Source organism: Elaeis guineensis, chromosome 11, assembly GCF_000442705.2.
Source record: "Elaeis guineensis isolate ETL-2024a chromosome 11, EG11, whole genome shotgun sequence".
Classification (NCBI taxonomy): Eukaryota; Viridiplantae; Streptophyta; class Magnoliopsida; order Arecales; family Arecaceae; genus Elaeis; species Elaeis guineensis.
The window spans coordinates 117,925,955-117,950,677 of record NC_026003.2 but is presented as its reverse complement, the minus strand read 5'-3'; the positions used below and the strand labels follow the sequence as shown (position 1 = coordinate 117,950,677).

Sequence of the window (24,723 nt, the reverse complement as noted above, 5' to 3'; positions counted from 1 at the left end):
TATCTTCGGTCGGTAGAGAGCCATCGATCGGTCGGTAACGGCACCCGACGATCGATCGGTCGGTCGGTCGTGTATGCCCGATTATAAGTCGGCACGAGCGGGGTCGGTCGGTATTCCCCAACAGTTGCCCCCTTCCACTCCTGAGTCGGACGGCGTGCTGGCCGATGTCTTCGTTTGGGCAGTAGCGTCAGGCGAAAAAGAGTGGATCCTCTGTGTATCAAGTTTCGACCGTACCGTGGGTTGATATGATGTCAGGCGTCTCATGAATGCCGGACGATTCGCTGTCGTCAGATGTCCAATCGGTGTCATACTACTCGTCGGTGTTAGATGTTCTGTCCCGTCGGCGTCAGACGTCCTGTCGGCGCCAGACGTCATGTCGGTGTCGGACGTCCTGTAGGTGTCAGATGTCTCGTCCCATCGGGAAGGAAAATCGTCGTTCCCGCCGCTCTTTCGGGGATACGAAACGTCACGGCCTCTGTGCCACGTGGCATGTGGCCATTGGGACGGATCCGTTGGGGCGGATTGAGGTGACGTGGCTCGATCTGAGGATGGGTGCGTCGAACCGTCGGGCGGTCCGGATGACGCCATGTGGCGAGATCTGAAGACTCCTCGTTGGTCGTGCCTTCATCTCGACCGTCGGGAGTACTATATATACAGGGTCGCCCATATTCAGTTTTTACCCCCCCCCCCGCAAAGAAAATTATAACTCGAGTGGTGTAATTTCTGGAGTCACCGACTCTTGCATCGTCCAACACAGTGGTCCCTTTTCTTTGTTTGCGGTCTTAACCATAACACATTAGCTCCTTCGTTGAAAACCTTGCTTCAAGTCTTCATTTGTAGGGGCATGCTTTTGACTTCAAAGTGAAGTTGAAAGTGAAAAACTATCTTGAAATCACATGCATACACATGACAATTACATAAACCTTGCAATCAGAACTGCATTTATTTTTATCTGTCGTTCCAGTTACAAGATTTGGACCTTTTTGTAATTCAAATACAGCTTGCAGCTTTGTAACCAAAATAATGATAATACCGCTTGCAACTGCAATTGTAAAGATCCAAACAGTGTTTTAGGCTCTTTCAATTTAATTTCAGCATTTGCAATTGCAACCCATCCGATAGGTACCCTTCAGGTTAGATGCTTGATCAGAAATTGATGCTCCTAGCTTTCGTCTAATTAAACACGGTAGGGCTCAATTACTCCATTCCCTCTCCAGGAACGGCAAAAGGTTACAAAAAGTTTAGGTCATCCGCTGGGGTGGAAAGATCATTCATGGAAAAGCTACAATCAGGCTCTCCTTGCTACTGACAATCCAATCTATCTTTCAGAGTACTCGTACCAATGGATCATCAACAGAAATCTCATATCTGGATCCCATTTTAACATATGCAACTATTTCATTATCATGACAATCTGATTAAAGTGGAATGACGGGAGCATTCACTGAGCATAACATTCAGAAAAATCAGTATTAATGTTCATATAGCCCATATGCTATGGACCATCTGTATGATACATAATCCATCAGCAGATAGAAAGGGACAAAAAGCCGGCTGTTATCATTCTGAAGATGAATTCAAGGTAAAACATACAGTATACATCGTCAATCTCATTTCGTACATCCAGAATGCCATCTATGAAAACAGGGACTTACATATCTTCTGTTTACATTGTTCATGCCCCGAAGGTACATCAATGCTGCTGCTATGTTTGGTCTTGCTTGCAGCCCGTTTCAACTTCATCTTCGAACTAAGCGAACCATCAACTGCAGTAGACAATGTTTGTCAATGATCTTAGCTCATTTCACAAAATATATAAAGCTCAACGTGGGTAAAAAAATGTTCAATCAAGATGAATGCATTTATACGAAGTTTCCAGCAACTGACAATATGGACTTTTGAGTGACATTGAAATGTTTAAGCAGCTGCAGGCCCAAAGTTGGCTAAATTTTACTTAGACCAGCATGTGTACCAGCGCAAGTAAGATACAGCCAGGCATATTGATGATATGCTGGGTTACCTTTTGTTCCAGGATGAGCTGTAATAAGAAAAAATAATGGTGCAAGGATGTAAGTTCAACACAAATATGTGGGACATGGTTGATGCGGGTCCTCTAAATTAGACTGCTCAAAACACTCACAGCATTCATGAAATTTTTTCACTATTACTTTGAAACTTCTTTTGTTGAAATAAAGTAGACTATAAACATTAACGTAGAGAAAAGTGATATTCTATTTGTTTCTGTATGCAATTTGTTCTGCATTTCTCTTTAACAAACATATGTATGCATCGGCAAGATACCTCAAATGCAAGCTAAGCTCTCTAAATTTGAAGGTCTCACTTCCACCAAGGAGAGAACTATCAGACCTCCTCTGGCTTATGAAATGGCATTACCATTCACCAGCTTCCATGAGATTCTCTTGATTTAAAAGCTTCATGACTCTTCTTGTAACTACAATTTTTTTGGAAAAACAATTCTGGCACCTCATCAGTAGGGCAAGAACTCAGGTTTACCAGTTGAGCCTTCAACAGTGTCATCTAACAGGAGGGAAAGAATTGATACTCAAATAGAAAGACTTTTTTGGCATATTTAAAATGTTGTGATTGTTTTACTAATCTACTTGCTCTTCCACATGTTAGTTGTTATACATTAGAGTAGTCTCTTTGATTTCGCTGATAGCTTAGGCTTTGTTCAATTGCACTTAGCAGTAATTTAAAGATACCTTGCTGTAGCGAAGGAATGGTTTTGGTTAACTTACACAAAAGAATGACAAGGTAGAAGCTCAAGAGGGAAAGTTAATTAATGATTTGATGAGAACTCTTAGCAGCAAGGCTCTGTGAATTCTTTTTAAAAAAAAAACTTAGAGAATTGGATATCAGGAAAGAAAAAAGATCTGATTTTCAAGCATTATCATAATCTTGATAAGATAAGCAGAATATTTAAAGAAAATTAATCAAAATAAAATGATGGAGAGAGATCAGTCAGAGCTTATAGTACCAGACTGTTTCAGCAGTCCACATGATCAACGCCAGGCTTCATATCATGATCTCTGTATTTCCTGGCATGGTTCTCTTTTTGGTAGAGACTGGTATGATTCTTTTTATAACATGTGTTTGTTTTTTTGTTTTGGTCTTTTTGACTTCCGTGTAATATTTACAATTCTTGCAATTACTAATAAAAGGTTAAAAATGATCTCTAATGGTAGTTTCTACTGACTTCTGTTAGAATTAATTTCCTCTAAATACATAAAATCAGTGCATCGATAAGTACACTAAATGCAATACAGGTTTCTTTTAAAAAAAAAAAGAAGCAAGAATAAAGAACCTATGCTATTTATGTCCTTAATAATTTAAGTTATCAAAAGAACTATGTCAATTAATATTGAGAGAGTGGGGGAACATCATTACAAAAGAATAATGTACCTTGCCATTCCAATACGATTTTTGACTCTCCCTTGATCAGCTTTGGATGCTGATCTATACGAGAATCTTCTACAATCAATTCTTCAACCTACGATCAAGAGGATTAGATGACATCCCATAAAGAAACCATAAGCTAGCAGCTTGAAAGAACATAGAATACACAGCTACATTTCATAATGCACAACTATAAAGAATGAAGTCCATTTGCTGTATGATAACTAGGTAAATTAAGCAAAAAAGTCAAAATATCGAGCCCTTCTATATTTACTTGAATATGTAGCACAATATGTGCGAAGTAATAACGGCAATATTTGATTGCAAATAGTTAAAACAAGCAGTAGGCATCTTTCTTTAATAATTATGAACAAATTTGCGATCCCACTAAAGAGGTTCCCTATTATGCAACAAGCAAAAGTTGATCTGTCGAACAGCAACTGGTTTGCCATGAAGATGGAAGTTCTTTGACCAACAATGACAAGTGATCAATTTGTATCAATGGCAAATGAAAATTTTTGCCCACAGGCACATTGCAGGCTAAAAACTAACACATTTTAGAAGTGGCAATGCACATCAAGACATCATGGTAGGTATTAAATGACAGATTTTCTTTTAGAAATTCAAAATCTACAACAAAAGAATCAAGATAGAAGCCATGTTATTCATTATTATATTGAGATTATTATTTACTAAGCCAAGGAAATATAATTCTACCATTTTGCATTCTAACAATGCAATCTCAAGAATAACTACTAAATTTGGATATTGAAGATCATGGACCAGCTCAAAGAATTGGTTTTCCTGATCATATTGGATTATTTAATAATAGATGTGTTCATCACTATACAATTATGTAGTATATAAAATATGAATGCTGCTACTTCCAAGAAAAATTACACTGGAATTTGAAGATGCCTATCTAGATGAAATCACAACATAACAATCTTATGATGAAATTAATTTATTATCCACAGCACTGGCTATAATATAATACTATGATGTGTACTATTAGACCTGATTGGCTAAGTTGTTTAATAAGTGCAATGCAATTTGTGCCACTCTTTCAAGCGATCACAAGTCAAATTTCAGAAACATGTCTGAAGCCAAAGGCTAATAAGCTAAAAACTAGAATGAAAAATAAAGAGTATAGATAAACTGGTATTCATTTCTATATTACTCAATTTTGATCTTCTAAAATTGAGTAGAGAAGTATTTGTTGGGCCAACATAATGTCTTTAAACTTGAAAATTCAATTGAGATGAATACCTTCTTCCATAACATGGTGTCCTTCCTTTCCTTTGGTAGGAGCAAATGATCCCGCAACCAAGAAGCAACCACCCAAGGTTCACCTTCATCCTGTGCAGACCTGGCTCTCATGGCATTGTCTTCAAGAATTTCACATACCTGCAACCCAGTCAGCTAGCAATCAGTCCACAGTGACAAGCTGCATGTAATATCCAGATGAAAATGAAATGGCAAAAAATTGTGCAATTGGCTTCCAGTATGAAAATAAGAAATTGAAGGTATAGATAAAAGCATATATACATCACCAATTCTTAATTGCACGTGTATTATATCATATGGATTCTCACAATTAAAGGTGTCCATGCAGTTCCAAAAATACTCTACATTAGTGCTCATAATACAAAAATCTAGCAAAGGAAGACTAGATCATCGTCAATCTGCATCTAGAGTCATTTGCTTCATGAGCAAATGGCTGCCATGCGTAATTCCCTTACTATTGGCATATAACAACCTTGATAAGAATACAAGAATGACTCCTCTCATGATTTCCATGTGATCCAAAACATGCAAAATGAAGGCTGACCGCCGGTTGAAGTTGATAACCATGTCTTCATCCATGACTAATGTATAAAAATCTCATGCTTCTGTAGCCACGGCATGTTGATGAGAATCATTGCTTGATCTACAGGTCACTAGTAAAGGAGATACAGTCACTTGTCATTCCATACTTCCTGGACTGTCTGCTTCATAATCGTAAGGCATGTTTCTAAGCATCATCTCTTATTCCTTAAATTAATGGCAACAGCATAACTTTCCACAAATAAATCAACAAGGTTATCCAAATTCTGCACATAGGGCTTGTGCAAGATAAGGGCCAACATAGAAACCCTTACAAAATACACTAAGTCAACACAATATGTAGCAAGACCTGAGGACAAACATAGCAGAAGAATGATGTGACAACTACATGTGAATGGTAGGAATATTGTCAATAGGTGACAGTTTGACCTTCAAACATGGTGAAAAGCAAGCATGGGATGGATGGTCCATTATAGCAAAAGAGAAAGCTAGAAATAAGTAGCTTGTTAGGCAAGAAATACATGAAAAAACTTGCCATGGTAAAACTCCATACCAGCAGTTCAATAAGAAATATTTCTGTGGTGATCTTGGAGAAACAAGGCATCCATGTATACCTGCTCATAAAGTTCTTCAGCCCTGCTTGAGAGATACATTTTTCGATGTATGATCCACAAGAACCTTGTCAACCCCAAAAGCTGCAAGTTCTACTACAATGTCAGCTTAGTTAAATACAAACATCTGGACAAGAATACTAGTTTATGATAACCTACCAAACCAGACATTGCCACCACAAGTAAGATGTGACTGTGGATCCACTGACGGATGCAACAAATGATAGGCTTATGAAGTTCTGCTAACAAGTCTGGACATTTAAACTCTATGCCTCTACAAATGAAAAGATATAAAGCTGATTAAGCAAATCATTCATGTTGTACCATAGCCAGTGTCAACCTTGAATGATATAAAAAGAAAGAGATACCCGTCAAGAGTTGTCCTTGTCTCCAAAAAGCTTTCTGCAGTTTCCATAACTTTACGCTTTGCAAAAGTAAAAGTGTCATCTTTCGAGCCAATACTTTCCTTCATTATGTGATCATCAAGTATCTTTGTAATATCAGCCTTATCAAACTGAAAAGCCCGTTCAAACAACAAAGATTACAGCATATATCTAAGAACTACAACTTTTTGTTCAAACTACAAATGAAGATTATCAATACCAGAAACTTCTATATACAAGTTGCATGAAAACCATGAGGATGGTGATGATAACAGACCCAGATCTTCCCAGTTTCATCGCACAAAACCCGTGCATATGCATCGCAAACATGCCGTTCTACTAACTCTAACTGCATTTGCAAAATACAATTATCACAGGACACAGAAAAAGGAGCAAATAAAGTTTCCTAAAATCTCGAATCAATGTTTCAATATGTTCAAAAGGAAAGTATTAAGGACATACGAGTTTCTTAGCTGTTTTATTGATTACTCCATCTTCTATACATATCCTTCCATGCTTTTTATATCCATGAACACATTCTAACTTGCCATCAAAGCACTGCCCATTTTCCGGACAAGGTTCACAAAAATCTGTAATTTTTCCATGGTTTAAAACTCAAAATGCTTGAGCTGTAACACTGCACGTACAAGAATGTAAAGCTAACACTACTAGAAAAGACCTGACAATAGTAAGAACCGGACAGATGCTAATAATGCAGCTCTTAGTGGAAGAACTACTCTAGATATGATTTTTCGCAAATATATACCAGAAAATCATGAAGATGAGCACCCAACGATAAGTTTAACAGTCCTGATTCTTCAAAGTAAGCTGAATATGCTAATAAGTGTACAGTAACAGAAGTATTAAGGAAGATTCTTTCTTAATTTGCATCTTATTTCATCTTCTTTCTTCTTCACCTTTTCTTGACTCTTGAGTTAAACATGCTTCTGTTATTTCTTTTGATGGGCAATGCCAATCAAAGTTTTCTTAATTTTGTTGTCTCAATTATAATAACTATAAAACTTATCTTTGAAGTAGTCAATAAATCACTAGAGAAAAGGAAACCTATCTGACGCAAATCAAAACCTAAAAAAAGAAAAGAAGAATAAAATTATCTTTTGAAGCTCACAGATAAATAAATAAGTTGTGAAATATTGCATAAAAAAGAGTTCCACTTTGCATGGCTATGAGTTTCGTTAAATCAAATGGTGCTAATTGAATTTCAGGTGTCATTAAGACAAGGAGAGAGTTGATTTCGTGACATCAGATTTTTCAACTTCATGAGCCGCTACCTTTTTCACAAACCAGGAAAAAGCATCCAAAATGTTACTTAATACTTTCCACCTGAGTTTTATGATTACTAATTACTTTATTGAGCAAACCAAATATATCAATGGTGAAAATAACAGAAAACAGGATATGAGAAGAAAGAAAAGAAATCCTCAAAGGGTCATAATATCAAATAGTGGAGAAGGACTAAGATTAGACAGGCATTAGTAGTAACTGAGCTGTCTAAAATAAAAGATACCAATAAATTTTCCTGATAAGGTAGTATTCTTATCATCTTGCCCCACATAAAGAATCTAACTTGATAGACTATGTACAAACTTCCTCTAATTTTAAGGCAATCAAGATATTAAGGATAAGCACCAAAAGTTCAAGTTATATCTCATGCTTTTCAATGGTCATGATAAAGGGTTTCATTGGTCTCAGTGAAAATGGGGTTTGATGTATCCGCTCTCCCATAAAGTTATGTGCTTTTAAATATCGCTGATTGACCATATTTTGCCAAAGAAAAAAGGAAAAACAATAAGTCTGCCTAGCAAAGGATCCTTCAACTTGCAACTATAACTTGTCCATTCTGGTGGCACATTAAGAATCCACTTTCACAAACTTAAGGGAATAAAGGCATTCAAAATGGAAGCAGAAAGCAAGGTAGGACTATAAACTTCGCATGAATTAATCCAACAAGATTAAGAGCTCCACTACAAATTACAATATGTAATTCTTACAATTTCATTTCGAATGTTGTGCTAACAATATGCTAAGAATGCTCTAATCATGTCAAAAGGCACTTATGCATCATAACAAATATCATACACATGCCAGCAATGTTTGCTAAAGTGTCTCCATAGCAATGAGCCAATGACTATGCTAATAGAAGTTTAATATCTGTAGTTTCTGTGACCTTATGCCTTGAAAATCTTGATTCGGCGTTCTGCGAAAAATTTGCATAAACTCATGCACATGTGATTAGTTGATGTGTTATGGTTGAACTCTACTGAGGAAAGCAAGTTCAAAAATTTACATCAGAAGACTAGTCCAAGATTCTTAGCATACATTCAGTAAATTCATGTAGTTCCAATGAATGGAGATAAATGTGATGTGTTTTTGTTTGAAATCAGGGATTTGTAAAAAGGCTAGTTGGAACTGGGTTTGTGAGGATAAAAGAGCTCAAGGTATTATGAAGGTTTCTTCCACGTGTTTGTATAGGTAGTTTCCCTTAATTTCTAAAATGTTTTCCAACATTTAGTCCCACTTCTATCAAATTTATATTTTCCTAGTCTGATATCAACATATTGTCCAGGAATTTTATCAACAACAAGAAAAACATTTTATCCCGGAATGGAATTATGGAAAAGTTCAAAATCTCTGTCAACCCCCAATGACATCATTGAGAGAGGGGAAAAAAACTATTAAAAAAAAAAAAGCATCGCCTAAAATTTTATCTGCGCTAAATGGTTCATAACCATCTTATGTTATTCTTTAAAAAAAAAAAATCTTGCATGTCACATTAACATAATGACGCTATTGAACTAATTAAAGGCGTCGCCACCACTGTATTCTGTCAGAAATTCATCCCTTTTCCTTTCGTAGAAGTTGGTACTGAAATTCAAGCTTCTAGTCTGGACCGAGGAAGAAAAGATTCTACCATCTAATTTTATAATTTTGCTAATGTATTGGTTTACTAGTCCAATAAAAAAAAAAAAAAAAAAAAAAACATTAGTTAACTACAAGATCAAAACTCAAAAGTGGGAGAAATTAGGAACGATCACGAGAAATACTCTGATGGCTAGAATTTCATGAGATCTTTATCGCCAAAAAAACTTGTCTAAGTAAATGTTCCATAAGCAATGAAAATTATCTCATGAAGTTGAGCTGATTTCAGATGACAGCACGCATCCGTTCAGAACAAGAGAGAGGGAGAAGGCGTCACCGGAGACCGGATCTTGAAACTCTCCGCCGCTGTCGCAGAAGGGTTTGGGCTGGCGATTTAAGAAGGCTACGACGTAGTTGCAGGCGGCGGCCACGGAAGCGGCGATGGCGATCACGGCGACGAGCTTCAAGAGCTCGTCCTTGGAAGGGAAGAGAAAGCGAGGGGGCTCCCTCAAGAGACCCAGTGGCGGAGACGGGTCTCGAGCCCTGTGCTTCGGGCGCTTCCGTGAGGCGGAGGACATGGCCAAGGTTGGAGTCGGGTCGGTCGCTCCGCTCTCGCCCGCTTTATGGCGAGAGGGTTCTCGAGCACATACGCTTTTGAGGTGTTCGACAGAAATGCCGTACGCTTTCTGCCTGGGGACACGCCTTCGCCGAAAGATGATAACTGCCGTTATATCGCAGCAAATATCGTTATAACGGTGCTATAACATATTTCGTGCAGCGATTGTTAAGAAAATTCCATATCGTCCCCTCTCTTCTTCTTTGGTATATATACAGATAATACAAATAAATCTTTATATATCTTTTGTAAATAAAAAGATTCTTGAAGGAAAAGGGTATTAAAAGAAATATTGCCACTTCATTTTTAGTTTTTGCATGAATGATCTTTTTTAATTATTTCTGCAGTAAATGTTGTTTTGATTTTTAGTGGATCAAAATACCTCTTGTTATATCACCCCAATTTACCTAATACAAGGAGAGAGAAATATGCTACGATATCCATCAAATATGATCATCTACGGTCGATTTTGATGTATGAAATCCGAAAAACTATTTTAGAAGGATTTATGTCCGTAAAAAAAATAAAAATTTTTAGGGACTGTTTGATAGAAATTAATTCATATTCTATGATGGTTGCCTACTTCTTTTCTCATGAGAATTGATTCATTGTGTTAAAATAAGTTACATCTTTGTTCGGAGAGAAATCTTGTAAATTCTTTGTCTCATGCTACCGACAATATATATCCTTGATTTGCTCGTCTGTTTGTTATCCAGCTATTTTGTTTGATGCTTGTTTTTTGTTCGATTGGTGTACAAATAATATGATTATAATTTTAAGATTTTATGCAATTGTGGAATTAAGGATTGGATACTAGAGTTTATGATTGGCATGTTGATATGATTTTGATCAAAAAAAATATAATTTGAAAAATATTAAAATTATTTAAAAAAAAAAAGAGAGATACCATCGGTTTGATTCAAATCAAATCTTATCAAATTGTTGCAAAGTTTGCAAGTAGATAAAAAAATTTTTGTCGGTCTACTCTAATATTTTTGTGCCCAATTATTATTTGATACATACAAAACTTTCGAACACCCATTATTCCATCAATTTACATAGCTTCATGTAGCGAAATCAGGAGCCTAAAATTCAACGATGTATACGTACCTCGTTAAAGTTGGGCTGGATCATCACTACATTATTCACTAAACACTTGTGTCCATAGTGCTATTTCAGATTCTCAAGGAGCTTACGATCTGGTCAAGGAGAGGGACATCCGGGTCCGAGGATTGGCACAAGCACCCGGAGGTACGAGCATCCTATGATGTACATGTTTTGCATGGTTCATGCAACTCTTTGTACTACACTATTTTTCTCGCACCTTATTTCATGCACCCACACAAGCGGGATGTAGGATGATGCACGTAGTCTCACACCATCATGAAGTTTGATTTGTTTCCAACCGAATCCACTTGCATTGTAGTGCACAACTTTGATCCTCTTCATCATTCTCTTATCGGACATCGATGGAAGACCTTAAAGCCAATGCTTCCATATCAGCAACTGCAACAACTTCAAGAAATTATTCAAGCCCCGGCACGGCAAGTACAATGTGCATCCTATTGTATATTTGAGCCATAAATCTCAGCAAGGCTATGGCGTTTGAGGCTCCATAGGAGTTGTTTAGAAGAAGATGCCTTCACAAAAATATTAGGAATCATTGTTATGAGCTAGAGATGTTTATGCTATGGTTCCGGGTTGTATCCTTTGTGCGAAGGATGATAGGTTTTATTTGCTATGTCAACTATTAAATCGTGCTATGCATAACTTTTAAAATACAATGAATCTTCCTTCCAATCGTAGCATAAATTATGAAACTAATGCTGCATTTTCAAAACTGTGCAAAACGTAATCTAATAAAATCTAATAATTGAGATTCGAAAAAAAAAAAAAATCCATTGTTGTTTGGAACATCCCGTATCCCTGTGCTACTCCCTTATCTTCAACTATACCATTACTCCGTGGGCGGTATGGGATCATGGTGTGCCATTCAATCTCTTGAATGGTTGTACCAGATCAGACCTTATGGACCGCTTCACAATTTTTAAGTACACAAAAAAAAAAAAAAAAAAAAAAAAAAAAGCACTTACGTCACAGTGATTGATTTATTTCGGAGCAAAGTTGGTGGGCTTGCCGACTTTATCTGGGCCTTGAACGGATAACTGTTCCGGGTCTACTCCCGGTTCTACTCTACTCGACCGAAACAAGCCCATTTTACGGTCCCCTCTCTTCATTCTTCTTACGGCTAGGGTTTCTAGGCTTCCAGCTCTCCAGAAGAAAAAGAGAAAACTAGGTTCTATATTCGGTGCCCTCGCGAAAGGAGCGCTCCGCGGCGTTTTGGATTGTTTGAGGTTGCCGCTTTTATCTTCTTATATTTCCTTCTTATTTATCGAAAATTCCATAATTTCTCGTCCTAGCTTTCTTATTTTACAGAAAAAATTACTTCGATCCATCCTTTTTTTCCCCTCTCATTGAAGTTTGCTGCTCTCCAGCAGTGTTCGGATATTAGTATCTGTTACGAGGAAGATGGCGGAGGTGGTTTCCATGGCCGATATCGAAGCAACTGCTCAGCGTCGTGGAATCGATCTATCTTCAGTTGATTTGGATTCGATCCAACTCCCACCTGGTGAAGATTTCGGCATCAAAAGGTAATCTGAAAAAACTCTTAACCCTAAATCTAACTGTAGCCCGCTGTTCTTTATATTCATGAACAATTTCGACCGCAGAATCATTAAAAGTTGCCATCTCTGTTGCTGCCTGTATTATGTTGAAAGATTTTTGTTAAAAGTTAAATTTTGCAGCGATGATGACGAGGATCTTTAGCCCTGTTGAAGCAAACCCTAAACCTAGCTCTAACCCGAGCCCACCGTTATTTGTATTTCTTTCCAGTATTCAAAGAAATAGTGGAAGTCGCGTTCTATTTTGTTTACCGAGTGGCTATTGCAGTTTTTTTAATTAAAAAAAAATGGAACTTGCAGTGATGACGATGAAGATCTCCACCAGGAGGATCCTTTGGAATTTGAGGCTGGGTTTGGGAACATCATTATGGTCGATAATCTGCCAGTGGTCCCTCCGGAGAAATTTGAGAAGCTTGAGGGTGTTATCCGGAAGATATATAGTCAGATCGGCGTGATAAGGGAAGGAGGACTTTGGATGCCAGTGAATCCGGAAACCCAAAAAACTCTAGGATATTGCTTCATAGAGTACAATACCCCTCAGGTAATTTACACCAAAATCTGAAAATTATCATGTTTTTCTTTGATTCCCCTCATCACATGCACTTGATATCCCTTTTATGTTATTAGTGTCATTGATTGTGAAGTACGAAGGGACTGGAGTATCACAATCTATTCAAGTTTGATCAGCAACTGAGGAGGATTTTGTTTAAGTTGTTTATTAGCCGTTTTCATGGTTATGCCCCAGTGACTGCCCCCTAACTTTCTTTTGCCATGAAAACAGGAAGCAGAACTTGCGAGGGAAAAGACAAATGGTTATAAGTTGGATAAATCACACATATTTGCGGTTAATCTGTTCGATGACTTTGAAAAGTATATGAAGATTCCAGATGAGTGGACCCCTGCTGAAATCAAACCATACACTCCAGGGGTAAGCTTCTTTAGTATTGCCTTGTATTTTGAGTTTATGTTTAGGGTGGCAAGGTAGTATCATCTGTTTTAATTTGTGAATTAATATTCATCTTTGTGACTTGGTGCAAAATATGGAAATAATTGCATCTTCTAGGAAGACTTGCAACCAAGATCAGCTTGATTGATGTTGTTTTTTATTGTCTGTTTCTTTATAGGGATTATCTGCATCCTTCGCCATTTCTTTATTTTCATAGAGTGATATTAAACTAGTATTTGTATAGAAGCCAATAAAAATTCATATTTTATTGTGACATGAGCAAATTCTTGTGGCAAGACATGCTGATATAAAAGATTATCAAGAGTTTTTTTTTCTTCCCTCTGTTGGCTATTATGATGATATTGAGTAATATAAAAATAATTGTATCTTTTACGAAGATATGCAACCAAGCTCAGCCCGATTTAGGTTGGTTTTTAGTCTGATGCTTTGATAGGGATTATCTGCATCCTTCAGCATTGCTTTATTTTCTTAGGGTGATATTTAACTAGTATTGCATAAAGGGAAGTGAATGAAAATCATAGTTTGTATTCATTAAACAAAACAATTGACATGTGTTCTTACATGATGCAAGTTCTCTGGGCAAGACATGCTGATGTAACAAACGGGAACAGGTGCTTCTTGTATAACGATATTAAGCAATGGAGTCGTATATTGAAAGATCTAGTAATGCTTTTAGTGATTTAGTCCTTATCAGCATACTTGGTACTGGTGAGAAACAGGAAGGTTATTTAGAGCATTTCCTCCCTTCTAATATGGCAGCAGTTAGTTCAACAGCAGTGCAAACTGTGCATGAGCTAGCTTGGTCTTCCTTGTAGCAGTGGCCCACATATACACAAAAAATGGAGCAAGTTTTGTACAATCAATGGACATAGGACTGGTTAAGAACTAGTGCTAGCTACTTAGATCATGACCTGGTGTTGAAGTGAATTTGGGTGCCATAGCAAGAAGGGAAATGTTTAGGAAGAATACTTTTTTTTCTAATGTTCCAATTTTAAAAAGTGTATGCAAATGGATTCAAGAGAATCATAGAACACTTAGCAGTATGTTCACCATTGAACTCATAATAATTTGAAAAAAGTAGAAGTTAGACCTGATGCATGGGATTGAGCTAGTTTGAAGCTCGACTTCCCAAGCCTTAATGCAAGATGGGCTTAAATGGTTGCATTCAATATCTTGGGTCAGGCTAGTCGAGCTGGTTATGGGAGGTCTTGGCATGGTCCCTAACCTTTTCTTTCAGCACTATTTGATATGTTGGGGTTTTAACTAATAAATGATTATTGTAAACTTTTTTTTAAAAAAATGTTAGAATGGGCCTACCCATGATTTCTTTGTCGAGATATCACAAGTAGCGTATTGCAATTTATTGTTCTACTCACCCTGTCAGTGAGGCTCTCCATGGTCTATTTGCCTTGCCTTTTTGCCTTCTTATTGATTTTCATTTGTTTTTGTGAAGATGGTTGAAATTCAGTTGTTTGACATGTGTTATTTATCCATGAATGAAGTCGGTTTCTGATCAAATCCTCCATGGCATGTTCTGCACATAGCATTTTATATTGGGGTTCATGGTCGGTGCACAGAGGGTTGGTTTTTTTTTTCTTTTTTTTTTTCCCCTCCTCTTTTGGGGGTTGGGGGGTGGGTTTTTTTTGGGGTGTGTGTGTTTTGGGGGGAGGGGGGGGGTTCAACCAGGTGATTAAAGTTGATTAAGTGGATCCAGTATGTAACTTTTATTAGAGAAAATTTCGTTATTATTGTTAAAAACGTGTTAAAGAAAAATGAAAGATGCAATGTCATATTTTCAATCACTGAAGTATGTTTGGAGTGAGGAAAAGGTGGGTTTTTATTCCCATTTGTGATAATCAATGATACTTTCTATTCTGGAAGTAATTCATACCAATTTGACTAGCACAGAGTGCATTCTCAGACTATTGCCAAGTTTAGTTCTAATTGATGGTCAAGATAACCTTTCTTTGTCCGGAAAGTTATTACCTTCAGTTGGTGGATGAGCTGTGTACCCTCTCATGCCAAAAAATAAGTGCACCCTTGGCCTTGTACCCGTTCACGATTAAGTTATCTTTATTATGGTCACTATATTGGTAACTCAGTCAGCACATATCAAGCTAGGCGCATGTTGATGCATACTCAATTCAAAGTTCTTGCTGAAGATGTGATGATGGTGTTTTTAAACTTGCAAATGCTATGTTACAGGAAAATCTACAGCAATGGCTAACTGATGAGAAAGCTAGGGATCAGTTTGTTATCCGTGCTGGTACATTTACTGAGGTTTTCTGGAATGACCCTAGGCAGTTGATGCCTGACCTTGTTTATCGTCGTCAGGTAAGTGTTTGCTATACTCCCAAATTTTCTATGTTGTATGATGCTCTTCCAACAACAAGATACTCATTCTATAAAAGTTAGTGAATTTTTGATAGTACAGCTCTTTTGTGATAACAAGAAATTTTTGGACACGAGTATCAAGGAGCCAATAAGATTTTATCACTTGGAAACTTAGTGCTGCTGATTTCCATATAATGATCATGTCTTGTTTGCCGTTGCTTCTTCTTCTTCTTCTTCTTCTTCTTCCCTTCTTCTATGTGGGGTCTTGTTTATTTGCTCGGATAAACTTTAAGCATTGCTTTTATAGTTGAGAGGAAATAATTTTATCTTACGCATGCTTTATCCAGGAAACTGTCATTGTATAATAATGTCGTACATCCATTGGAAACTTACAAATTTGTTTACCTGCTATCAGATTAGTTATGTATCTTATTTTGGTTTACTGTTTACTTGAATGACCATTATGAGGCAATTAAAGATTAGTTCCTGTCTTCTCTATTTGACAGTACTGGACAGAGAGTTTTGTGCAATGGTCATCTCTTGGAACATACTTGGCAACAGTTCATAGGCAGGGTGCTGCTGTCTGGGGAGGTGCTACTACGTTTAACCGATTAATGCGTTTTGCCCATCCACAGGTCATTAAGTTATGATAGTTTTACTTAATTAATGTCATTTATTGATTATTTGCTTATGTTCTGGTTGTTATTCACATTTAACAGGTCAAACTGATTGATTTCTCTCCTGGGGAGAAATACTTGGTCACGTACAGTAGCCATGAACCCAGCAATCCTCGTGACACACATGTGAGTATTTATATCTGTTTTCTCTGCTTCTTGTTATTCTATTCCTCATTTCCTCTCTCTCTCTCTCTTTCTACTCTTTGTTGTTGTCTGATGTTCCCAGGATTTTCTTTCAGAGAGTTGTACTAAATATTTTCGATGTGAGAACGGGAAAAGTGATGCGAGACTTCAAAGGAAATGCAGATGAATTTGCAACTGGTGGAAGCGGTGGTGTTTCTGGAGTTTCATGGCCTATATTTAGGTAATTTTAATTTATACAGGTGCATCTGCACTTATGGTATGATCGCTACTGTTGGTCCTTATGAATGCCTTCCAATTTCAGGTGGGGTGGTGGCAGAGAGGACAAATATTTTGCTAGGATTGGGAAGAATGTAATTTCCGTTTATGAAACAGAGACTTTTACACTCATTGATAAGAAGTCTTTGAAAGTTGAAAATGTGATGGACTTTACCTGGTCTCCTACTGATCCCATAACAGCCTTGTTTGTTCCAGAGTTAGGTGGTGGAAACCAGCCTGCCAGGGTAATATAGTGTTGCTTTAGTTGTTTATGGTTTTCATGTAATTCATTGAACTTGAGGAATTCTTGTTTTGTCAACAGGTGAGCCTTGTTCAGATTCCGGGCAAAGAAGAACTGAGACAGAAAAACCTTTTCAGTGTTAGTGATTGCAAAATGTATTGGCAGAGCAATGGAGAGTACCTTGCTGTTAAGGTTGACAGATATACCAAAACAAAGAAGAGCACCTATACTGGTTTTGAGCTCTTCCGTATCAAGGAAAGAGATATTCCAATAGAGGTACTTGAGCTTGACAATAAGAATGACAAGATAGTTGCATTTGCATGGGAGCCTAAAGGCCACAGATTTGCGGTTATCCATGGTGATAGTCCTCGGCCTGACATAAGCTTCTATTCCATGCGAACTGCTCACCACACCGGTCGAGTGTCAAAGCTTGCAACTCTCAAGGGCAAGCAGGCTAATGCACTCTATTGGTCTCCTGCTGGCCGTTTCATTGTGCTTGCGGGGTTGAAGGGTTTCAATGGCCAATTGGAGTTCTACAATGTTGATGAGTTGGAGACTATGGCGACGGGCGAGCATTTTATGGCCACCGACATTGAGTGGGATCCTACAGGAAGGTAATCTGCTTATGTAAAGTTCGTTTGATTATGGATGCATTAATTAATTTTTAGGATCTAGTTTCCTTTTTCAGAGTGAATAGGTGTTTAACTACTTGCAACTACATAGGTATGTTGCGACTGCTGTTACTTCTGTCCATGAGATGGAGAATGGTTTTCATATATGGTCCTTCAATGGGAAGCTGCTATACAGAATCCCAAAGGATCATTTCTATCAGGTAAAGACAACTCCTATCCGAAGCATGAAATTTTCATTTGGCCTCTGGTAGTGTACGATCTAGCTTTTGGATTTCTTTTGTTAAAATTAACTATAATGAAACAGTTCTTATGGCGTCCGAGGCCACCATCACTCTTGAGTGCCGAGAAAGAGGAAGAGATTGCGAAGAACCTGAAGAAGTACAGCAAGAAGTATGAAGCAGAAGACCAGGATGTGTCCTTGCAATTGAGTGAGCAAGACAGGAAGAAGAGGAAGATGTTGCAGGAGGAATGGGATGCGTGGGTGAGCAAGTGGAAGCAATTGCACGAGGAAGAAAGTGAGCTGAGGGTACAGTTGCGGGATGGGGAGGCTAGTGATGAAGAGGAAGAGTATGAAGCCAAAGAGGTGGAAGTCGAGGAGGTGTTAGAAGTTCAAGAAGAGGTTGTTGCATTTGATTTGTGATGTTTGTGATGTTTTTGAAGCAAAAAATCACTATCATCAATTGAGCCACTATATTATTATGGCGACTTATATGTGATTTAGGAGAATTACAAATCCATCTTGAACTAATGGTAATGGGTAAGTTTGGAGGCAATATCTGCTATATCCGAAACTCGATCACAAACTGAAATTTCAAGATAACTTGTCTGCATTCCCTTCCAGTTCATTCCATTCCTTCTCGTGTTGTTATTGGTATATCCTAGCTTTTAGAAAAAACCAACCCCCTTGACATGATAGGAGTGGGATCTTAGAATATGATCAAGACCTCCGTTTTATGATTTTGTCTTTGTTAATTGGCGTGAGAATTAATTATGTGTAACAAAGTTGGCTAGCCGAGTAATTAAAACACAAACACCTATGTAGAAATCAGTGATGTTAGAATCTTCTTGCCGGTTACTTCGGTAGTAAAAGTTATATCTGCTTTGAAGAAACATCTGGTAGTTTGCTTAGGTATTCATGAAATGGCTATAGTTGATGCGCGTTGTATGAGCCTAAGCAATCAAAACACAACACCCTGATGGTCACTGATGTCAGAATTTTTTTTGTCCCAGATATTCTAGCAACTTGTCAATTAACCGTTTTAAAAACTTAGAACACAGCAGCTAATTTGCTTAAGGTGTGTATGAGATGACTGATGTTGATGTACTCTCCAATCTCCATGGGATTATTGGCAGTTTCAATTACCGAGACCTGCCCCTAAGTGGAAACTGAATCATGTAGCTAAAATTGTTGATCTAGTAGGTCCTATATAAACATAGAGGATTCATCAATATTTGAATTTCTATGTAGTCTACCTTTATTGGCAATCTACCTGATACACGGTTGATATGCACTTGTATTTGATCACCTTTCAAATTGATGGGGATTAGTTGCCGTAGAAATAGAACAGCCAATTTAACGCAAACTCAAGTTGCAACTTGAATTTCTGTATCTAAAATTATTTATTTTCCATTGACCCATATGCATGTTCATATTCTCAAGGCCTTGCCACCCTCTCTCGGATGTACTTTTATCATGATGGTTAATTGCACAATTCCCTGGTAGGAGAAATTATTTAGTGGACCAGATTCAGTGTAGACCTAGGACGAAGTCACTCTATTTTCCCTCCTTTTTCATCCTAGGTCCAAGGTGATTCTGATTCATCCAATAATTACTCATCCGGTAGATACACTCAATAGAGTTGGAGAACAAATATCACAAAATTGAGAGAGGATGGTAACACATGACTTATGAAACTCTAAGTTGGCATGATTCTAATTATAAGACACTTATTTTAGTGGTGCATAGAGCAATTTTACCGACATGTGATAGAGACAATATCCTAAGTATGTATGTTGAAAATGATAGAATCATAGTATTATGGCATGCCAACTTAATTGTATAAGGGGTGAGGGTGGCTTATATTTTTCACGTAATCATTAAAAAATGAAATATATTATACTTATTATAAAAAAAAAAGAAGAAGCAATCTTTGTGTGCTCATGAGAGAGAGAGAGAGAGAGAGATCTATTTTGTTAAAGCTCATTCATTTAAAAAGTATAAAATATAAAATCTCTCAATATATACCTTTTGATAAATTACAGTATATGTATACGTGCGTGCGCACACATATGCATGCATACACGTATATATGTGCACGCACAATCTGCCTCTATATATATATACATAATACAAATTAAATATGCGCGCGCACACACACATACATATATATATATATATATATATATATATATATACACACTCTCATTATAAAAAAAAAAAAAAAAGCAATCTTTGTGTGCTCATGAGAGAGAGATAGAGAGAGAGATCTATTTTGTTACATCTCATTAACTTAAAAAATATAAAATACAAAATCTCTCAATATATATTTTTTGATAAATTACAGTATATGTATAATCTTGCGCGCACACATATGCATGCATACACGCACAATCTGCCTCTATATATATATACGCGCGCCTACATATGCAGCCGTAGCTCCAGAGAGGGTGGCACAACTCAGATCTTACGCTGATCCCTTCCAAAAAGTTCAAAATTGCACAAAAAAAACCTCCTATGCCTTTCCTTTTTCCCTCCTGTTATCAATCCAACCCTCTTAACGGTCTCCAAACTAAGCCCCACCATAATTCCAATCCCAGACCAACAAGGAACCGGACAAGTCAAATTAATAATCCGGCCAGCTTACCCGAAGAAAACAAGACCAAACTCCGAGACCGACTCGTCTTCCGTTAATGAACTCCTAGACCAACTCGTCTTCCGTTGATGAACTCCGGCTCTATATATCTCCCCTCCTCTTCCTCCACAGTTTCCATGAACTTTTTATCAGTCGCTAGCTCTCTCTCTCGCTCTCGCTCTCGCTCTCGGCCCCCAAGAGACCGCCTCCATGGCCGAGCTTCGGAGGGAGGACCCCCCAAGAGTCGTCTCGGTGCTCTCGTCTGTTCTCCGGAGGTTGGCGGAGCTCAACGACCTGGCCATCCACGGCCGGCTTGCAGCCCCCAACCACCGGGCCTCTGCCTTCCATGCCCCCAGGGTTCCTGGTATCTCGGTTCAGAGCTACCTCGAGCGCATCTTCCACTACGCCGACTGCAGCCCCACATGCTACGTCGTCGCCTACGTCTACCTCGAACGCTTCGCGCGGCGTCACCCGCCGGTCTTCATCAACTCCTTCAACATCCATCGCCTCCTCCTCACCTCCATCCTCACCGCCATCAAGTTCATGGAGCGCATGTAAGTTTGCACCACTATAGTTCTACTACTTCGATGGATTATTTTCTCGACGTCCTTTAAAATTCGCGTAGAGTTCTTGGGTTTTCTTGATGCATGTGCATGGGTTTCTTGATTTCTTTCAAGAAGGTATTAAGATATATACTGGTCTTGTTTCGGTGATGGTTCTTCTTCGTTGTTGTGTATATATATATTCCGTTCTTTTTTAATCAAGCGATCTTTAATTTGTCGATGTGATTCACCCTTCTGCTGGTTTTGGGGTTTGGAGAGTTATTTTAGGGTCCTTTTCTTCTTCTTGAAAGTTGGTTCCTTTCCGAAGTTGACCACGTAGTCTTACCTGATACCAGAACGTTTTTAAATATTTCCTTTCGATTCTTTAGGGAGAGGACGGAGGGTGGGAGGGAGTCACTTTTGAGTTATTTAATTAACTGAAAACAAAGAAATTAAATATCCAATTGAGTTGCTAATTACTCCTGTTTTTTGTTTGTCTTTATAGACACTACGACAATGCTTATTTTGCAAGGGTGGGAGGGATAACCTTGATGGAGATGAACAATTTGGAAGTGAATTTCCTGTTCGGCGTGGGTTTCGAGCTGAATGTAACCCCCACGGTCTTCTATTCCTACTGCTCTCGTCTTCGGGAGGAGATGCATCTATTGGAGTCGCCCCCTGCTCCCCCAAGGCCTCACTGCCTCTTGACAGAGGAAGAGTCCGACAGCTGCAGCTGGCTATGTGAGAGGCGCTCCAGTACATAGATGAGTAGAGAACAATCATCAATTTTTGATGGTGATACCATTTTTAATTGTTTAGTTTCCGACTTCCTTTTTTTTTTTTTTTTTTTTTTTTTTTTTTTTTTTTATGATTAGTTTGTGTCTTCTTGGATTCCAGCCTTGGGACATGTGAATATAATCCGTTGTCTTTTTATCCTCCATTTTTGTTTCATTTTGATTGGGGGATTTGTAATTTTTCTGTGAACTGTAATTTAGATCATTAATTAATGTCTTATGCATCGAGTTTACGGCCTATCATTATGGTGCTCTCAGTTTGCAACCGCAGGGCCTAGAAATGATTCAATTGGTAAATGATAATTGAAGTGGTGTTATTTGTTATCTTGTGAAATCTTGTGAATCTCTTCATTGAAAGTTGTTGGGAAAATAAGATTCATGGTGCTGACCCCAGATCAATGGGACGCATGTCCTTGTGCCATTCATTAATCATTGTCGCTAACTGATGCTACAAGTAAGGTAATCATCTGTAATATATCCACTCATGGTGTATCATGTTTCTTGGAGGCCTTGGTTCTTTGTTGAAGTAAAATGGTGGGGTAGACAAGATTAGAGGGATCATTAGATTGCCAATGTCCAATCTTGAGAAACATGTGTGAAGGAACTAAATATGTTGAGGGCCTCATCATGGTCTTGATGTAGTAGGCCATCCCTCTTATTTGAAATCTTGAGAATATATTCATGGCTTTGCCAAGGCTCGTTGGAGAGGAAATGTTGTTCGGAGTTTTGGCACTTGCTGATAAATTAAGAAAGGAAGCTGTCCATTGGGAGGCCAAGTGAGCTTCCCCCCAACATGCACTCTTCCATGGTTTGAGGGGCTCCATTTTGTCCAATGGTAACACCCCATCTGGTGCTCTATGAATGTGATGTAATTCTTTGCTTTCTACATCAGTTTGGAACAGAATTGCTCATTTGCATACACATATAGCATGTTGTTGTTAAGCCCCCTTTTTTTCCATTTAACACTAGATAGTGACTTAGGGTAGAAGTTTATTTAGAATTGGATGGCCTGTCTTTTCAAAACTTTAGGATGTTTCAAAATGTATTAAACACAAGCTTTCCGCTCTCTTTGTTAACTAACCTATTTTCACATTTTCTAATTTTCTCCCCCCTTTTGTTGATTTGTTCATCTAGTTATTTTGCATTCTTTATACTCTCTTCCCTTTTTATTAGGGCTGGAACTGGGCCGGATTGGGCCGGGCCACACATCTACCCGAGCCCGGCCGGTAATTTTTTTATGGGCTTTGGCCAGAAAATTTTTTAAAATACGAGGCCCGAGCTCGGCCCGGGCCTAATCGGGCCAGCCCAAACCTAATTGGTTAGATAATTGGTTCTCTGTGCTGCTACATTATATGTTTGGTACTTGTAAGTCCTACATTTTCTTTTCAGTCTTTCTCTTTTCAGTGGCTTGTTTTGCAAGTTCAGGTTTATGTTGCCTCAGGATTAAGGTCCTATTCTCTAAAACTCCTTTTAAAATATAATTGCGATTACTGATATGAATTTGAACTTCAAGGTCATCTACAGTATGATCAGCAAAAATAAGTCTAATGCCTTGAATACCAAATAGATGTGCGAATAAAGTAGAGACATTATTAATAAAATTGGGTAACTGAATCTAGACAATGTCATTTTCATCAGGTTAGATGAGAACAACATGGTGCAGATAGCGATACAAATCATGTTAGTAGTATGTTGAACTCAATAAAGTTAAGGCAACCCAAATTATTTTTGTCCACATACTCATCAGTGTACGATCCGGTATGATAAGAAAAGAAGGCTACATGCTGATTGAAAATAAAATGAAAGTCTCACTATTCATAGCGATACTTGTAATCAATGACTTTGCCCTCATGTTGACCTCTAGAATCTAAATAGTGACACATGTCCAAATGGTTTCTTGGTTTCTCCTGGAGCAAGCATAAACTTATTGGCTGAATTTGTATTATCAATCAGTCAGTATGATGAAACCATCAATCACATGCACAAACTGGCAAAACGATAATATGAAGAAAATAGGATGAAATGTTATGACTTACAGACAGTTGGAAAGGGTCAGAATGGTAATGGAAACTTGTATAGGAAAAAAAGAAAACACCATATTTGTTATGTATATCAAGCATCATAGCATAACCACCAAGACAACCCATTCATTTGGGTCCAAGTTGCTTGTGTGTTATCTAAAGAGATAATTTCAAGAGGTAATCAAGAGCAATCGATGGATAGTAATGCTCGCCTTCATGCACACAAGGATGGTGAGAACATGTGAGACTTGCATGTAATATGGGGTTGGATGTATTCAAGGAGAGGGTTCAAGTGAGACTGAACAAAGAAGCAATGCTAATGGTATTTCTACATATTATAATGCGATTTTCAATTATTTCATATTTATATATCATGGCCTGTCTAGACAAGCGAAAATATAATTCTTTGGGACTCACCAATGCACTGCAGCAGATGAACAAAATAAAACGTTGCGAGCAGGACAAGAAATTTTTTTTACTTTTAATTGTTAGAATAATTTGACACACATAAGCAACTAACTGACATTTTTTCCTGTGAAAATGCCACCCATAACCGTCTACATACCATTTTAATGCCAACTTAATTCAGCAAATCTAAACCAATCCACTGAATACTTCTAAAGCAAATTTTAAGATTATTTGGGTAAAGATAATAAAAATAGTTGGTCAGCATATAATTTAGTAACAAATAATTAGATACGAACAATATATAAGCCTGAAGATATGAAATTCAAAAGCTATGTTTTGAGTAATACAGAGCAACATGACAGGCAAGGCAATGTTTGACAATCACATAAGTTTTTGATATAAATTATATAAAATTTATTTAGTTCAAAAAGTGGATATAAG

General features: G+C 37.8%; 3 protein-coding genes across 4 annotated transcripts; 2 read left to right on the top strand and 1 right to left on the bottom strand.

The window, feature by feature from the left end:
- Positions 1 to 1,540: 1,540 nt before the first annotated feature.
- Positions 1,541 to 9,822, bottom strand: LOC105053886 (uncharacterized). The gene is made up of 9 exons (XM_010935218.3): positions 9,456 to 9,822; positions 6,701 to 6,828; positions 6,516 to 6,587; positions 6,224 to 6,369; positions 6,015 to 6,129; positions 5,859 to 5,939; positions 4,687 to 4,824; positions 3,424 to 3,511; positions 1,541 to 1,766 (listed from the first exon to the last, which is right to left on the bottom strand). Exons 1-9 carry the CDS (start codon positions 9,694 to 9,696, stop codon positions 1,636 to 1,638), a joined length of 1,140 nt encoding a protein of 379 aa, XP_010933520.1. The 5' UTR covers positions 9,697 to 9,822; the 3' UTR covers positions 1,541 to 1,635.
- A 2,109-nt stretch (positions 9,823 to 11,931) lies between these two features.
- LOC105053887 (eukaryotic translation initiation factor 3 subunit B) lies at positions 11,932 to 18,374 on the top strand. 2 transcript variants are annotated; one of them, XM_010935219.4, is made up of 12 exons: positions 11,932 to 12,088; positions 12,230 to 12,385; positions 12,716 to 12,956; positions 13,197 to 13,343; positions 15,588 to 15,716; positions 16,223 to 16,351; positions 16,436 to 16,519; positions 16,633 to 16,757; positions 16,839 to 17,037; positions 17,115 to 17,647; positions 17,757 to 17,865; positions 17,970 to 18,374. In XM_010935219.4, the coding sequence occupies exons 2-12, from the start codon at positions 12,264 to 12,266 to the stop codon at positions 18,303 to 18,305; spliced, it is 2,154 nt and encodes a 717-aa protein (XP_010933521.1). In that variant the 5' UTR covers positions 11,932 to 12,088; positions 12,230 to 12,263; the 3' UTR covers positions 18,306 to 18,374. The 2 variants fall into 2 exon arrangements, with proteins under 2 accessions (XP_010933521.1, XP_019709346.1); XM_019853787.3 differs by having other exon boundaries at positions 11,952 to 12,088; positions 12,233 to 12,385.
- A 2,022-nt stretch (positions 18,375 to 20,396) lies between these two features.
- LOC105054321 (cyclin-P4-1-like) lies at positions 20,397 to 21,823 on the top strand. The gene is made up of 2 exons (XM_010935817.2): positions 20,397 to 21,071; positions 21,565 to 21,823. Exons 1-2 carry the CDS (start codon positions 20,728 to 20,730, stop codon positions 21,821 to 21,823), a joined length of 603 nt encoding a protein of 200 aa, XP_010934119.1. The 5' UTR covers positions 20,397 to 20,727.
- The last annotated feature ends 2,900 nt before the right edge of the window (positions 21,824 to 24,723 follow it).